Source organism: Gymnoscopelus microlampas, assembly GCF_963454915.1.
Source record: "Gymnoscopelus microlampas genome assembly, chromosome: 18".
NCBI classification, from domain to species: Eukaryota; Metazoa; Chordata; class Actinopteri; order Myctophiformes; family Myctophidae; genus Gymnoscopelus; species Gymnoscopelus microlampas.
In genome coordinates this window covers 12,781,947-12,799,470 of record NC_139955.1, presented here as the reverse complement: position 1 = coordinate 12,799,470, position 17,524 = coordinate 12,781,947, and the positions used below count along the sequence as shown (strand labels likewise).

The 17,524-nt window shown below is 42.5% G+C and overlaps 1 protein-coding gene across 4 annotated transcripts; it reads right to left on the bottom strand.

Moving 5' to 3' along the window:
• Nucleotides 1-1,977: 1,977 nt before the first annotated feature.
• LOC311065305 (cytoplasmic polyadenylation element-binding protein 4-like) lies at nucleotides 1,978-15,068 on the bottom strand. 4 transcript variants are annotated; one of them, XM_084085564.1, is made up of 12 exons: nucleotides 14,938-15,068; nucleotides 12,595-13,709; nucleotides 12,375-12,473; nucleotides 11,030-11,123; nucleotides 9,932-9,982; nucleotides 9,778-9,801; nucleotides 8,163-8,339; nucleotides 6,805-6,894; nucleotides 6,589-6,707; nucleotides 4,563-4,677; nucleotides 4,283-4,464; nucleotides 1,978-2,211 (listed from the first exon to the last, which is right to left on the bottom strand). In XM_084085564.1, exons 2-12 carry the CDS (start codon nucleotides 13,651-13,653, stop codon nucleotides 1,984-1,986), a joined length of 2,238 nt encoding a protein of 745 aa, XP_083941690.1. In that variant the 5' UTR covers nucleotides 13,654-13,709; nucleotides 14,938-15,068; the 3' UTR covers nucleotides 1,978-1,983. The 4 variants fall into 4 exon arrangements, with proteins under 4 accessions (XP_083941690.1, XP_083941692.1, XP_083941691.1 ...); XM_084085566.1 differs by having other exon boundaries at nucleotides 11,030-11,120; XM_084085565.1 differs by lacking the exon at nucleotides 14,938-15,068 and adding an exon at nucleotides 14,236-14,408.
• Nucleotides 15,069-17,524: the final 2,456 nt, after the last annotated feature.

Sequence of the window (17,524 nt, the reverse complement as noted above, 5' to 3'; positions counted from 1 at the left end):
ACTGAGTGTGTCCTGTACATTAATATGACCGTATGTGAGGAAGGCAGACAATAATGTAAAGAGGCTACAGTACAAAAGAGGTGGATCTTAACGAGAAGGAAATTGAAAGAAAAAAAAGTCGAAAAAGAAAAAAGGAGATCTAGTGCATTACATTAGGTCCTGCATTAACACTAGCCAGGTTATTTTGTAATATATCATGCATGCCAAGAATAACTAGAACTTAGCAGTCCCAGAAGAAAGTGAATCTAAATATTTAACCAGCTGTCATTCATTCTGGTGATACAAGGGAAGATTCCACAATGGACCGAAGCCAAAACATTTACCCTATAAGATTCTTATTGACTACATCTAGAAGCGGAATATCAGAATACATTTTCAAGACTATCAAAATCAGTTTAGAAAGGTCTTGTCATGCCTTAGGGTCCTGCAATTATGTTTATTAGGACAGAAGAGAATCTGTATACGACTGGCTAACGCTAGCCTTTTTTTTTAAATCTTTTTTTTTCTTTTTTCCTTTTTTTTTCTACAGAATCACGTCAATGAACCGGACAGATTGAGATTTACCAGCACTTAAATATATAAAAGCTAAATTGAAAATTATATTAATATCATTCATTTTTATTTTTAAATTAAGTTTACCATAAATGCAGATCTCTTAGTAACAAAGGTACAAAATTATTTTTCACCAAGTGAAAAAAATGAGGTATTGCAAAAGGAGTTCTCCCATCTGTGAAAAATGTGCCTAAAATGACTATTGAAAAAAATATTTAGAAAAGTAGTGCATAATAAATGTATATATGTTCATGACAAAATAATCAGCTATAAAACACTGTACAAAAATCAGCAGGCCATGTATAAAATAATATCTTTATCTCTGTGACAGCAAATTCTTCAAAGAGTGTCCAGCTACTACCATCACCAACCACACCACACCTGTGACAGACGCTCCAGTCATAGAAGAGTGCAGTGGTACAAAATGAGGACAGCTCAGGGCGACTGGACTGTGCATTCCCATTCGTTTGTACTACATTAGCATTTTAGCTTCCAGTGCTAATATCCCTGACATTATAAAGTGAGCAAATACTACTGCCAATACCTGAGCCCTGAGGGCCATGCCTTAAATCATCTGAAACCTACAATCCAAACTCAAAAACAACGCCAGCCATTCTTCCGCCTCCATCTGACAAGAGGACACACCATCATCCCGGCATCCCTCAGATCAACATTTGCGTTTGATCACTTGCTTTTTTTTTTAGGCCAGTCTTTGGTTTTGCCCTTTCTGGTTACAAAGTGTCAATTTTGTTTTAAACCAAGACCTACAAAGTCATGCCAGCAATCTATAAACGCATGCCAGACAGAGGAGAGATTTTGTTTTGCCACGCAGCGTGATGATATACTCTGAACGGCCTGAAAAATTTAATATGTCCAACCATCTGTAATAGTGTTTCCCCACTCTCTATCAATTCAACCAGTTGCACTCAACCTTTGGTTAGCGATACAGTTGTTCTCTAAACCTGCATGCGAAAAGCAACAAAATGCACTCTTTTCCTCCCTAACGCAACTTCCTTAAGTCATTATACTGGTTCAGGTACGACAAACCTCACTCAAATTTTATGTTACTCTTGACAACAAATGTAAGCAGCTTTACCAGCTAATAATGCAAGAAAACAAAGTACAGTCAAGTCAGAAAACATCTAATTCCAAATCTAATGCATCCATATATTCATGCATACTTTAACTTAAAAAATCCAAAACATAAATGGGATTTCACTATTTTTCTTAGCGTTTACTTTTTTCTTTAGAAGGCCCAATTTAAAAATAATTAAATAAAAATAAAATTAAGCTTTAAAGATTTTTTTTTAACTTAAAGGAACCAGCAAAAAGAAAAAGTGCATTTATTTTCTATATCATAGCCCTATCCTAAGTAACCCCCACCCCCCCTTCCCACATTCTCTCCCTCCCATCCCCCTCCCCCTCTCTCCTTTAGTTCCAGCGGAAGGAGATGTGTCTGGGCCGGTCGCCTCCCTCTTTCACCAGGGGTTTGTGGAACTCACGGCCGGCGCGGGAGTGGATGGCGGCCCAGCAGTATTCACAGTAGTACTGCAGGCAGGTCACGTTGGCGCAGAAGAACGGAGCAAACTTCCCCCCACAGCGGGTGCCCTGGCATTCGTCACAGAGCTGGTCGTCCAGGACATATGGCTTCACTTCCACCTGGGAGGGAGGGGCCAAGACAAGGAAGAGATGAGAGGATATAGCGCGGTACACAGGAAGTATCGACCCCTTAAGGTTGTTACACACCGGGGCGATTTTTTCGTGCGAATAATGCGTTTTTTTTTTAAACCTTATAAAGTCAATGGCTCCGTACATGGAGCGAAAAAGCGAAGCGAATAAGCGTCTTTTAATTATTCGGAACGAGTCCGAATTTTGCGTATATTCGCTATTTTCGCCGTGTCGCCCCGGTGTGTAACAACCTTACGTCTGAATTATACGTTGTCATACGATGGCGTTTGCCTGGCGAAAAGAGGCAACCTACAAGGTCACAACGCGTAGTGATGCAATAGGCAATCTACAAGGTCACAACAACGAGTCGTGATGCTTGTAGGTCTGCCATTTCCACCACACAACACCAGCGTATGATAATAAGACTATAAATTAAGCATATAGGCCTAGGCTTCTTCAGAATTTTCACCCATCACATGCCCAAAATAGGGATGCCAGGTTGAACGTGGTTAAAACGGTAGGGGTGGGTAAGGGGTCTCACAAAAATAAATTGTGTTTACCCAGATGGACGTGGTTTATGGTAAATATTGCATTTATAGAGCGCTTTTATCCAAAGCGCTTTACATAGATTGTGCAGTGCATTACATTCACCCAGTCACACACATTCATACACCGATGGCAGCGGAAACCATGCAAGGCACCAACCTGCTCATCGGGAGCAACGCGGGTTCAGCGTCAAGGACACTTCAATACTAACTCTGGGGGAGCCCGGGATCGAACTGTTGCCATCCGGCCGCTCTACCGGCCACTCTACCCCTGAGCCACTGCCACCCCGTTTAGCAGGAGGTAGCAGTGCACGCTTCTGAACATTAAGGCAGGCGTGGCGACAGTGAGGCCTTGAGGCTCATGACGTGCCCCCAGGTGAGCAAGCTGCTAAGCGAGCGAGTGCCACACAGGGCAGCCGTTGGCCTCGCGCATCGACAAGCACACTGTCCGAGTATCATACCGATAGCATCGGAATCAGTTATTACAGTTACTTGAATGAAACTTGTTTTTGGTTTAGAAGTGTCTATGCAACCTAGCTAGCTTTTCTTAGTTTGAGAAGACAACCCAATGCGACACTATGAGAACACGCATCAGGCACACAACACGTAAAAGGCAAAAAACAGTTTTTTATGGAGTCCCGGTGAGGATGAATAAGTGCCGGCCATTTAGGGCTGACCCCAAATGTCCAAAGGTTCGGATCTCAATTAAAAGGTTTAGAAGTTCGCTTATTTATTCATGGCTCACGACTATGGGTCACTCAGTCTGTAATTTGCTACCCATCGGGCTTAGAGAGGCTAGGGAAACAGTCTGTGCGTGCGTGTTTGTAATCAATGGATACAGTAGGTGGGCTCTAGACTGGATCTGAGTACAGGCTTTCCACAGCTACTGCGGGAAGCCTGGTGGCGTGAGTTTAAGTTTATTGTTCAGGGATTACATCCAGGAGTGGTTGGCAGATTCAAACGAAGGAGTTCAGATTATTAACTCAAAGTCAAACTATCGACAGAGATTTAACACAGATCAAAAGTGACGCTAGCATAGCATCGCTAGCAGTATTGCCAACGAAAGGGCAGCTACATTGAGACGGAGAAGCAGACATTAACAAATTACGATTATGACGATGGAAATGTCTCAGACTCTGTACAGTCAACTATTTATATCATCAAGGAAATGGACTTCTCCGTCAGACCCAATATGTCCACAGAAGCAGCCCACGTCATGTAACGACATAAGTTTACCTCTAATGGCATGACGTCACCCCAACCCCAAATAAATGACTGACTAAATAAATAACACGTTTGTTTGGAAACTCCTGTCCTAACATTATTAAATGGGTTTAGGGCTAACCCTATGGCCAGTAAAGTGAGAGTGGTTTGACCGGGAAGCAGATAGATGGCTCCGTGACTGACACTCAAAAATGTTTTTTTGATGAATGTGATTCATATCTTCTGAACACCCCGATGTGCATGTCGTTTCAGACATCGCCCGAACAAAGACGCCGAGACCCACATCAACTCACCCGTTTATCTATCTCCCCGTGCTGCAGCTGAACGAATCGAGCGCTGATGGCTGCAATGTAGCTCTGCTGATTGGAGAAGGCCACTCTGCCTGCCCCTTTCGGATATTTCAGCTCTGGATCCGTGTCAATCCCTGCATAGCATACCCCTCCATACAGACGGTCCATGATCATAGCAAGTTCCACTGGAATGACAGAACATAAACACAAGCATTTATACCAACTGACAACACACAGCCATGACAAGGGTGAAGCCCCCTTCCAGGGGTTAAAATGAGGGTACCTGCACGCAGAGGACGAGGGACACCCCCAACAAAGATTGTCTTCCTCGGGTCCAGAGGCTGAGAGCCGTCCATTACGAAGTCACTGTCATTTAGGTTCCAGGGCCGAATCTGGACCTGCAGAACAAAACAAGTGGCACAGAACCACAAAACTCATTCATGCAAATCTTCACTCAGTCGCTCTGCTTCTACAGTGAGCATAGTTTACACAGTGAGCCTGGAAGGAGCTAGTTTAATTAGTAATTATCTTTTGTTCAAATCAACAGCTATTTCACAATAACTCGTTTCCCATTTGGCTGATTTACTTGCATACTTTGGATGGTTTTTCACTCCACTTGTATAAAAACGAGCATTAGTTAAGTGAATGAAGTGTGTGTGTGTGTGTGTGTGTGTGTGTGTGTGTGTGTGTGTGTGTGTGTGTGTGTGTGTGTGTGTGTGTGTGTGTGTGTGTGTGTGTGTGTGTGTGTGTGTGTGTGTGTGTAACTGGCAAGGCCTAGCAAGGTCATTATTTAGCTGACGTTGGGAGTCAAGTTGAAACTTTGCAACATTCTGATGTACTGTCTGTCCACGACCAAAATAGTTCCCATGAACACTATTTTCTGTATGTGAGAGCACTAATACTGTATGTGCGCAGAAATAATCTTAGTTTGTGCATGCTTAAGATTATTAGGAAACGTGCAGACCAGCCACTTGTGTTCTTACACATATACTCATGATACTCATCGATAGGCGCATGCCCACATGTCTGGAATAGCGTAATACCATGGCCCAATGCCCAACCTCTCCATATATAGGAGAACACCAGCGTGGTTTCAGCACTGGTAAGGATGGTCCTGTTGCAGGCTCAGAGCATGGTGGAGAGATGAGTGCATGCTATTCCCAAGCCAAAACCCGGCCCCCAATCACTGTGATTGGCTGAGGCACAGAGGGTGTGGATGACACTTTGTTTCACGTAAATAACCTATTCTGTTCACTACTTGCCAACACGCAAGGCGTGCTCTCTAAAGGGATAGGCCATCAGTTGCTCACTCGCCTAGCAGCTCGCTCTGGCGTGCCTCGTAACCTCGCCAAGTGATGTAAAAACCCATGCATTTGTTGTAAAACCTTGGCACATACACAGGTGCATTGCATGAAATGAAAATGAGCGCTCCCAAAAGAAAATCGACCTGGGAATCGCATACACTCTGGAGAGATAGAGATGTGAGAGAACCTGTCTGGACATGCCTTCACAGCAGTCGGCATGAGAGAACAAGGGGGTGGAGTTGGTCACGGTAGAGATTAGAGAATTAGAGAATTAATAGCCCAATTCATAGTCACTAAATAATTATGTGGACGGAGGTCTCCACTACATGGATCCGTTCATGGTGATATTGACTATGGCGATTAGTAGGTTTTGAGAATGATTGAAATAAAACTATGAAAGCCAAAAGTCCACATACATGTCTGTTCCCCGTTTTAAACACTAAGAGTGGGAAGAAGACAAATATTTTATATTAAATGTGATTTAATCACTTTTATAATAAAGTTAATTATTACGATTATAATACTAATGAATTAATACAATGAATTGGTGATTAACAATTCCTTTTGTATTTTTTAAATTAGTTTTCAAAATAGCTGATCTAACCTCACAGCACGTCTTATCAACGCATAGTGAACTTATAGATTGTCCATTTACACTATTGTTTAAATAATTGGGGGCCTTGAAAATGTTTGAAAGAATTTGAAATTGTTTGTCCAAAATAGGGACACCAGGATTAAAGTGGTTTAGCACAGTGAGTGAATGAGGCCCAATGTTATCAAACTACCACGGCAGCCATTTTAGATGCAAGATAGAGGAAGAGATTTGTGTCATGTGATTTCAATGCATTGATTTTAAAATACAGTATCAGTTTTCAGACACAGGTACACAGCCAAATCCGCAGTGTTCATTTAACACTTTACGGGTCCATTTTTATATTCTCAGCACTAAATGAAGACATTTGTTGGCTGGCACCGAGGGCTACAGGCATACAGAATGACACTCACAGGCTTGTCTTTGATGGTTGGGCTGGAGACGCACAGGTAGAGCTTGCCATCCTCCTCAATGCAGGCATCAATCAGAGCCTGAACAGAGCTCTCGTCTTGAAACAGCAGGAAGGCATAACCTAGGGAGGCGAGCGTTTGAGAAGACGTTAAGACTTGCAACTCTCATCCTCAATATTTTATGGACTCGATATGCTACATTACAGCACAGCAACTCACCCTTAGGAGGAAAATAGGACTTGCTCTCCGCCTTGTGTGGCCAGTCCACAAACAAATGTCCAAATCGACGGAAACTGGCAGTGATTTCATCTGATTGAGGCAAGAAGTCAAGAATCAATTACTGTATGTTATTACCATGCAATCAGTTTTCACAAATCACTTACTAATTGGTTACTTTTAAACACAATACCATTCAAATTGATCATAATTGGCTGACCAAAGCTATAATCCTCAAGTTTCATGTCTCCCAATGGAGAAAATGTGTATGCTTTTCAGAAAACGGTTTTAGAAGGCGTTTTTAGAATCGGCCTCATGTCTAAATGGACTGGTGTCCAATCTGGTGTACCGTCTCCTTCAAACAACATTTTCAGCCACCAGTGGGTGTCCTACCCGACACACCAGGGTCGACCTGTCTCAATGGCCGAATAGGGAAACCACCTTCAACAACTGCTGATGAACTAGTTACAACTTTGCAGATTTTTTTATCTAAATCCCATTGTTCTTGTGTAAAGATCATATTAAGTGGGGCACAAAATATCCTATGTCATGAATGGATTTGGAGCTTGATTGATTGCACATTTGTTTGACTTCAACGGGACGCAGGTTCAAAATTGGCAACGTTTTCCTTTAGCATACTATACCCAGGGTATCTGCAGGTTGAAGTCAGATTTAAACCTTTTTAACGCCACTCGCAATTGTATTTAAGACCAATTTATCAGATTCAGGGTCAATTTTTTACTCCTATTTAATTATTAAATATGGGTCCCCTATCGATCCCACCAACGATCCTTTTCTAATATGTTGGAGAATTTGGCAAAAAGGTAATTTAAAAAATATCTTTGCCTACAATGAAACATAACACTTCATTACTAGGCTTTCCATTTTTCAAGTAGACATGAGGCAAGGTGTGTACTGTCACTTTAAAAACCTTATTTATACTTCATTGCACGCAGAGAAAGGCATGGATTTATAATATCACAACGCGTCGCCCCGCTACTCATTGTGAGCCTGTAGAGCGGCAATTTTTGGAAGCCTCTTTCACAGAAATAGCTTAGTACAACGAAAAGGCACGCTGCGGTCATACCGTAAATAAATACAGTATTTGCCATTATTATTTAACGTCATTGATCAGTTCAAGAGATTGAGACATTTACAAGTCAGTCATTTGGAACTAAGCACATTTGGCGATATGCAATGTTTAGCCTTTTTCACATGCATTGGGCATTTCGGAGTCAGGGAATGCTTGTCCATGGATTTGCATGACAATATCACCGTTTAGTGACAGAGATCAGAGACCACAATAATAATAATAAGAAAGAAAATCAATGATTCAATCAAGGCTACAGTGGTGTATGTACCTTCATCTATGTCTGGGGGAAGCCCGCCCACAAACACCTTGCGTGAGTATCGTTCCACGCGCTCCCCATTGAGATGGGGGAAGCAGTGGGCGGAGCCAAGGCCAGCGAGACCCTGGTCGCCTGACTCCTCTTCTCCAAAGGAGCGCTCATCCTCCAGGGGGAACAGAGAGGAATGGCCTGGGGGGGGGGGGGGGGGACAGTGACACGTTGGCTCACTACTACCATGGTTCAAACAACGTAGTAAAACCTCATATTGGTTTGAAAATGTGTCGATTATAACAATGACAAAAGCATTCCTACACACACACAAAAAATCAAGAAATTACATACATGAGCAGGCAATGATTTAATTTTGATGCAACAGAATTAGAATTATTATCACTTCTACCTCTTGACAAGCAACCCTGACAAGACATATCTAGTCTCTCGAGCCAGACAACTCTTCCACAATCATCGAATGCTACGGAGTCTGCAACTTTCCGACATGAAGCTGTCAACTGTCATTTCCGTTCATGAAAATATTAAAATATATTTCTGAATTTCAATTTCTGCCAAGTAGCAAGCTAGATAGGCTTCTACTAATTTGATTTAAAGTAGGAATTATTTATGCGACTGCGACGGTGAAACATAAGTGGAGGTGGGGCAGGACATCCGCTTTATTTTCCACGTATTTTCAGTGCTTCCAATGTATACCGTTAGGCTGCAGCTAAAAGCCTGGAGATCGAGGCTAGGCTGCAACATACTCCAACCAAACAAGAACTTTTGTTCTTATTGACCTGCCGAAGCAAACTAAGCGCTTCGGCAGTACCTTGCCGACGTTCAGTTAGGCAGTTCTTGCACCTCTACGATTTTCTAACCAGCCCAACATCTCCTGAAGCGCTCGTAATTTGTTTATATCAAAGCAAAGCACAAATTCACCAGCACTGATTAATTGCATTATGCAATTATGTTCCAATGAAACATTACCTTCCAACATTATGTTCCAATGAGAATAGCTGATCTACAAGCTTACGACCTGTCACTAAGTGACTTGCTGAAAGCTTGTAGATCTGCCATTTCTGGAAAACATTTGAAAATGTATGAACATTTTTCAACATGGACACGATTATGAAAAATAATTGCGATTATCTCAAATCATTTAAGTGATTAGGTGATTATGTAATAATTGTGATAGGCCTACTGTAAACCTGTGATGTGACAATAAATTTGATTCTGACTGTACGCGGTGGCGGGTCTACTGTTCAGAACGCAATGCGGAGCCGCTTCGGATATAAAACGCTTTCACCCTTGCCAAACTCTCTTCGGTTCGGGAAACCCTGCCGGAATAGAAAATAGTTTGCCGTTGTTTGTAGAATGCTGCAGCCTTTAGGCGGAAGCATTTGAAAATTGTGTGGCCAACAGTCTGTCTCGAGAGACTAAGGCATATTACAGACCCAGCAGAACAAGAGGTCAAAACCAGACAACAATTGAAGGCAGAATAAGCAGCGACAATCAACAAATCAGCAGACAAACACACACAGGCCAAACCAGAGAGTCAGCATGTGAGGTGTGGTGGCCGCTTTGCAAATAGCATTACAGGAAAAAAACACAAGACAAGCACATTTACAAGCTTTACCTCGTCGTCTGCCATAACTCCTAGCTGCATGTAAAACAACACAAAACACTATTTGACAACAGGGTCTTTTTTGTTGTTGTTTTTAAAGATACATGTCAGATCATTATAAATCAACATACACTATTACAAATGTTTAGGCATGTAATTTACATACCATTCATGGGCAAAGGGCCGTCCCCACCCTGGTGAGAGAAACCGTAGCGACCTAGATGAAGCAACATAAGAAATTTGAAACAGAGGGCAACACAATCTTGCACAGTCTTATGCAATCAGAGACCCCACCCCGAGAGCCAATAATCCATTTCTTCCCTGAAATCCTAGCAGCTCAATAACCAACAAGGATTATGTTGAAATGGATGGGTGTGATGTACTCTTTGTGTGTCTGGGATAATGGACAATAGCTGTACAAATTACAGTAAAGTGTGTTTAGAATCAGGATATGAAATCAGGAAATAAAATCCAGTAGTGCCGAAATACTAATTCATTCGAAGATCATGACACCCTGCACCCTGAAAGTAGCAAACATCCTATATGTAGTGGTAATGTGTAAAATCACCCTGGAAATAACTGCATGACTTGGTTTTAACCTTGACAAATGTGGAAGTGGTGTAGTCACATGAGTAGGTTCTTGATTACATACAGTAGGAATCTCAGCAGCTACATTACTGTCATCATGACAGAGTCATACAGTAAATGACTGGCAGCAAATCATCATCGGAACGATCAGGAGAGACCAGTTGCACTTATTAGGTTGCTTGTATCAACAGGCCCAGATTAGCATTCTGTAAGACTCTAGATTTAGCAGGATGTTTTCCTGTGACAAGAAAATATTTTTTGTTCTAAATGGAGAGTCTGTGTGTGTGTGTGTGTGTGTGTGTGTGTGTGTGTGGGGGGGGGGGGGGGGGGGGGGTTAATATCACAAGTTAAAACAGAGTACAGAACTGTACTGTGTGTGCACTCCCACCACTCTCAGAGCATCTTAACTAAGGCTTCATTGTGCATTAGCGTTGAAGGCTGATTCAGCAAGATATCCTTGCCGGACTGACATCAAATAATCAGTCTCCATTACAGAGACCGTATGCATACAATGAAGTCTGCATCTCAGCACAAAACCATGAATAATAAAGATAGGTTTCTGATTCCCCATTCTTTCCGTGGCATTGCAACAAATGCCTGCCTGCATTCACAGCACCTACGGTGGTGGAATACACATCCCATCATTTCTTTTTTTTTAGTGTGGGAACCAACCAACCTTTCAAGGAATCCTGCTCAGCCCTCATAATGTCAATCAATGAGTTCTCCAGAGAATGCATACTGAAACCATCAAAGGAGCGCGTTCTCTCCTGCTGGAGAAGAGGAAGACAACGATTAGCCTTTGCTGTTCCCACTCCTTACAGAAAGAAAAAAAATAACTTAACTGACACAGATCACTGATGCTAATAGCTGATGAAAAAGCTAAAGAAAAGCCATCAACTTATCCTTTGACCACTTTCAACCTATTTTCAAAATTAGCCGATCTACAAGCTCACAAATCGTTGCACTGTGATGTGTTGTGAGCTATTCAATATACGCCAAAGAATATAGGGCATAAATGGTTAAATAGAGACATACGCGTGTGTGTGTGTGTGTGTGTGTGTGTGTGTGTGTGTGTGTGTGTGTGTGTGTGTACACAGATGTTTTTCTCAATCACCAAAACATCTTGGGTTATATACGTAGATATATGGATATTATAAGTCAAAACATTGTCAATCATCTTTATTTGTTGCATCTCTGTTCTTAGCACATTTAAACAAACGCTATCAAAGACGATTCTTCTAATAAAACAAGTCCTGGTACTTTTTGTTTTCCACCGACGTTGCCTACTGGCGGCGGTGATTGGATTACACTGATATTGATTACCTATTGATTTTTGTTGTGCTAAAGAACTTCCGTCGCCCATTTCCCCTTCCCAGAATTACATATGACTAGTTATTTATTAATTATTGGCTAATTCCACTTTGTTTGCGTTCATTCATTCATGTACAAAAAGTGTGACTTTCGAGAACCGTTTTCCCAAAATTAAGTATGTCAAGTGAATGGACTCACTACTTCTGGTTTCACAGAAGCAACAAATTAAGATGAACAACAATATTTGGACTTTTACTGCATTGTGCTCAGGTAACTATACATCTCCATTCTCCACAGCACCATTTCAACATATTTTTAACAACTAATTAACAAGAGATGTTTGGAGCTGCCTCAATGTTCATCTCAACATCATGTTGAAATCATGTGGAGCACAAGACCTCTTCAGTGAGAATAAAGTGGATGGCATGTGATCAGAAGTCTCTTGTTTCACAAAATGATGTTGAAAAAACAGTCTCATTGTATATATACATACAATAAGTTTCAATTTGTCTGTGTATTTGGCATGGTTCAGATCAGATGATCCATTTACTGAATCCCATTCTGCACAAACTCACAAAGGCTACTTTGTTGACTTTTATACAAACGTTGAGTTAAGATTTGTGAGTGGAGTATCTCTGCAACCGAAGGTCACATTGGTTGTTGTTGCTTTCTCGGAAATGTACACTTGCAGCCTGCTGTGACAAACTCACCTGGAAAGGGTAAACGCCATCGTTGCGGCTCATACTGTCCTCCATCCAAGCTTTGTGGTTGAAACCGGAGTTGTTTCTGGGGTATTTCTGAGAGGGGACCTGAGGAACAGTTTCACACATGAGTTTCTGCATATTAACTAGCTGTATTGAGTCAATGCTAATACTATGGCCTACTGGAATTATTTGTCCAGTCTAAATGAAGAATGACAATCTCGTTTACCTGGTTGTTCGGGAAGGACTTCTTCAGTGGGGAAATGGAATTCAGTGCGGCCACGCCTCCATTGAGCCCCCTGCGGAACTCCCGAACACCTTGTGTGCCTCCCCAGCCACCGTAGCCCCCGCCAGGGCTCCAGGAAGTGGATGTCGGGGTGGAGGGGCTCTGGTAACTTCCCCAGGGCGACGGGGGCTTGCTCTGGGCAGGAGCCAGGTGGGGCAGCTGGGTGAAGGCTCCGGAGCGATGGGGGTGTTGGGGGAACGAAGGCTGGGGAGGGTGAGGGCTGGCGGGGGAGCGTCGGTGTTGCGGCGGGATCCCTTGGTTGTGTGGGTGGTAGTGTTGCGGGTGAGGAGGTGGAGGGTGGTGCTGGGAGACTGGTCCTATCTGTGGGGAGAAACTGCCTGCCCCTGCCCCAAAACCAGGCCCGGCATGGTGGGAGAAGTTCTGGAACAGCAGAGGGGGCCCGTTGGCGTTGGAGCCAGCGGGGCCGAAGAAGCCTCCGACGTCCTCCCCCACCACTGGGGACGGGTTAGACGGCACCGCGGGGGACCAGTTGTTGAAGCTGGTCAAGGAGGAGGAGGAAGAAGTGGACTGAGCACAGCTGGTACCCATGCCCAGGTTGTCCTGGTAGTCAAAGCCGCCCAACACTGGAGATTCCATCCTCAGCTTCTCCTTCCCACTACTGCTCTCCAGGGAGCCCTTCTCCAGGGATCCGTCGTCGGGCAGTGACCCCTCGAGCTCCCCGAGGCCTCCGGCGGCCTCCTGCTGACCCGGGGAGAGGGCCTGAGGCTGGGCCTGGGCCGGGGACTTCTCCTGCATGTCCTGGAGGTCCAAGGCCTTGGACTTGTCTGAATCCAGGATCTCATCTTGCATGTTAGTGTGTTGGGCTACGGCGGGGAACAGCCAAGCACTGCCCCCATTGGTGGAGCAGGTGTTGTTTATGAAGGATGGGGGGCTGGGGGGGTTGGGGGGCTGGGGTTGGAGGTGAGGAGGGATCCGTACGGGGAAAGCAGACTTGTTACCACTGCTGTTCTTCACCAGGACTCCGAACCCGTAGTCCCCCATTTATGAAACCCAGTAAATCCTCACGTGACTTTAGTCTTTTACTGTCTTCTTTTATTCTGAAAAGTAGGTAAAGAGGACAGCAAGGAGGAGTAGGGGAGGGAGGAGGGTAGGAGAAAATATAAAAAGGGCTGTTACAGCATAATATGATTTGGCCTCAAAAAAACAAAGCTTTACCAATTTGCAATGACTTTGCAAAGGCTGCACCCATACAGCCTGGTTGGTCTTGTGATGGAATCAATTAGATTAAATCATTGATTCGCTTTTAGCCGTATACGTGGGAGGCCTAGTAACGTTAAGATACGGTTTTTACACCACGGTAAAGGGGGAAAAAAAACACCACCCAACCCAACCTTAGCCAGCAGGCAGCAGCTAGCTAACAACCTGGGCTAGTCAGTAAAGCCGACGTCTCTCCAAAGGTCGTTCTGCTGCGACTAGCACTAAAGCTAACAGCTGCTCCGCCAACCTTCTCCTTTCCATGTGTCCTATTAAATCACACGACACACACATTGCAATGGTCATTTTTAAAGCCCCCCCGCGTGCACGTACGTGTGCGCGACGCACGACTCAAGCACGGACACCTACCGTGTGGAAATCTAGGCTTTTTTTCCTGCAATGACCTCCTCGTACTGCCGACCATTTAAATAGTAGGAAAATGCTGATGACGTCTGTTCAGAATCTAGGGTAGTTCCCTCACTAGAGGACTAGGCCGGTGGATCGGATCACCACCACCAGACTGCAGCAGATCAGATAGATCTACCACTACTACACCCCGGAATGGATCTGCAAACCATCTGCTATGGGGGGGGGGGGGAGGAGGGGAGCGATCAAACGTTAATGTTACTCAAAAATTATAACGGGGATGACGCGAACATTATTATTAACGATCGGCGTACGACGACAGAGGGGGGGGGGGGTGACTGACGGAGGAATTCTTTACTACAAACCCCGGTGTGGATGAGATCTATAAGTTGATCTAATATAATGACGGATCTATGGTAGATCCGGGTGGATCATCTGAGTTGTGAAATGGTGCATGGGGCTCTTTAAACGACCTCGTCGGTTTGGTGTCCTGTGCTGTGTGTTCAATGTCACACAGCCCTGACGATCCTTGTCATCATCATTTACAGTCCCCCCCCCCCCCCTACCACCACCACCACAACCCCCCCCCCCCCAGCCAGCCCCCCACCACCCCAACCCAAACCCTGCTGCACAGACATTTAAATAATGTCGTGTAAATATAATCTACGGTGGTAATACTCGATGGCGTCGTGCGATTATAGCTACCTTTTTTAGATCGGTGACATGACCTTTTTTTTATCGTTTGGATGATGATGATGATGTTGTTGCCATGTTGTCTCTTTTTTTAGCTGTTTTTCTGCATTTCCTCCCAGCAGCAGCAGCAGAGCCGGTTGGTGTGTAAATGTAATGGTCTCTTCTACTTCTCCTCCTCTAGTTGACAGCTGTGGGCCAGCGTTGCCAGGTTTCGAGAGAGAAACAAGCAACCAGGTCTATGAAAACAAGCCAAAAAGAAGCAACTGTAGGCCACATGAACACTTTACACTTTAATTAAGCCTATATACATCGGCTATTTGAAAATATATTTTAATTTAGTTGAAAATAGCCGATCTACAAGCTCACAACAACGCGTCGCATCGCATTGTGAGCTTGTAGATCTGCTATTTTCAACTAAATAAAAATCTTGAAATCTTGTGGAATATTTGGAACCAACAACACAAATCTGGTATGCGGGGCTCGCTGGCACAAAACATTTTCAGATGGGGGTTAGGGGGACAAATACAGATTGATTGATTGATTGATTGATAGATTGATTGATGTACTTTATTTAGTAAGACATGAGAAACAGCACATGGAAGTATAAATTCACGATACAAGGTCTACTAAACTGGAAGACTCATTAAGCACTGAGCTTGTTTAAGATGAGATCCCCATGCACACAAATCATGATGACATAAGAGACAGACAGATATACACACTACTATACAGAGATTAATGTGGGTGTCCATGACATGAAAATATTTGTAGTTTAAATAATAATTCAAAAAATGTGGAAGCTCAAGCCCAAATAAGCAACTACACTTTAGAAACAAGCCCAAAAAAACGCAACCGACAACTAACCAATATTTACAAGCAACTTTACAGAAACCAAGCACAAAGTCGCTTATAATAAGCCGACATGGCAACGCTGAGCTGTGGGCCAGTCGGGAGACACTTCCTGTCTTCAAGCCCCGCCCCCTCTCCCATTGAACCACCAGCCAGGGTTTCCCTTTCTGGCGCCGCCCACTTTCACAGATGAACGCCGTTTGATTGGATGCTTGTCAAGAGACCACACCCCATTGGAAGAAAAAAAAGGAAAAAAGAGTTTATACTTTAGTTGCGCTCTGGTGTCGCGCGCAGCCGAAAATAGCCGGATCTACAAGCTCACAGGGCGTCGCTGCTGTGACGCCCTCTGAGCTTGTAGATCTGGCTATTTTCGGCTGCGCCGTGAGCAACACCAGCACACAACTGAAGTATAAATCATCATCAGCCTTTAACGTATCCTTTTCAATGAATGCCGGCACATGTATTCAAGACGTTCCTCTCTTCCCAAATAAGGATCGATGGACGCCTGAGAGAACGATGGAAGGGGCTTTTGCGTCTTTAATTGTGCAAATTAATATTACATGATCTTTAAGGCATCTTTTTAACCTCTCATATATATATATATATATCATATTTTTATTTTTTTTTCATTCTGTTTTCATGGAAGGAGTTATGATGGCAGCAGATGCATAGCATTTTGGAGCCTGCTGAAGACATTTTAGCCAGTGCAGATGAGATCATTTGAAAAGCAAATGTTCTACCCACACACCCTCTGCAGTTGCTAGAACCTTGTCTGTTGTGTCATCAGACCTCAAGGACAAGATTCCCTGTACTAGCAGAGAACACAAAATATAGATAGATAGATAGATAGATAGATAGATAGATACGTAGCAATACATACATACATACATACATACTGTATGTACATACATACATATACTGTAGGCATATATGTACGTACGTACATATATATATATATATGTATATATATATATATATATATATATATATATATATATATATATATACATATATATATATATATATATATATATATATATATATATATATATATACATATATATATGTATATATATATACATATATATATATATATATATATATATATATGTATATATATATATATATATATATATATATATATATATATATATATATATATATATATATATATATATATATATATATATATATATATATATATATATATATATATATATATATATATATATATATATATATATATATATATATATATATATATATATATATATATATATATATATATGTATATATGTATATATACATACAGTACGTACATAGCCTACATACATAAATACTGTATGTACATACATACATACATACTGTACATATACGTACGTACATACATACACACACATACATATATATATTTATGTAGGCATGTACACATACGTACATACATACATACATACACACATACATACACACACTCACGCACGCACACACGCACACACACACACACATACATATATACATACATAAATACATAGCCTACATACAGTGCTGGGCACTGGTGGCTTAAGTATATAGCTAATAGCTAAGCTACTAGCTTACATTTCCCAGCTTGTGGATAGCTACACTAACATCATGTAGCTTTTTGTAGAAGTTAAGCTCTTTTTTCACTATGTAGTTGGGTAGCTTGACAAAAGCCACATCACTACATTATCTGGCACATGAACATAATATGGGACAACAGATGAGCTGGGAC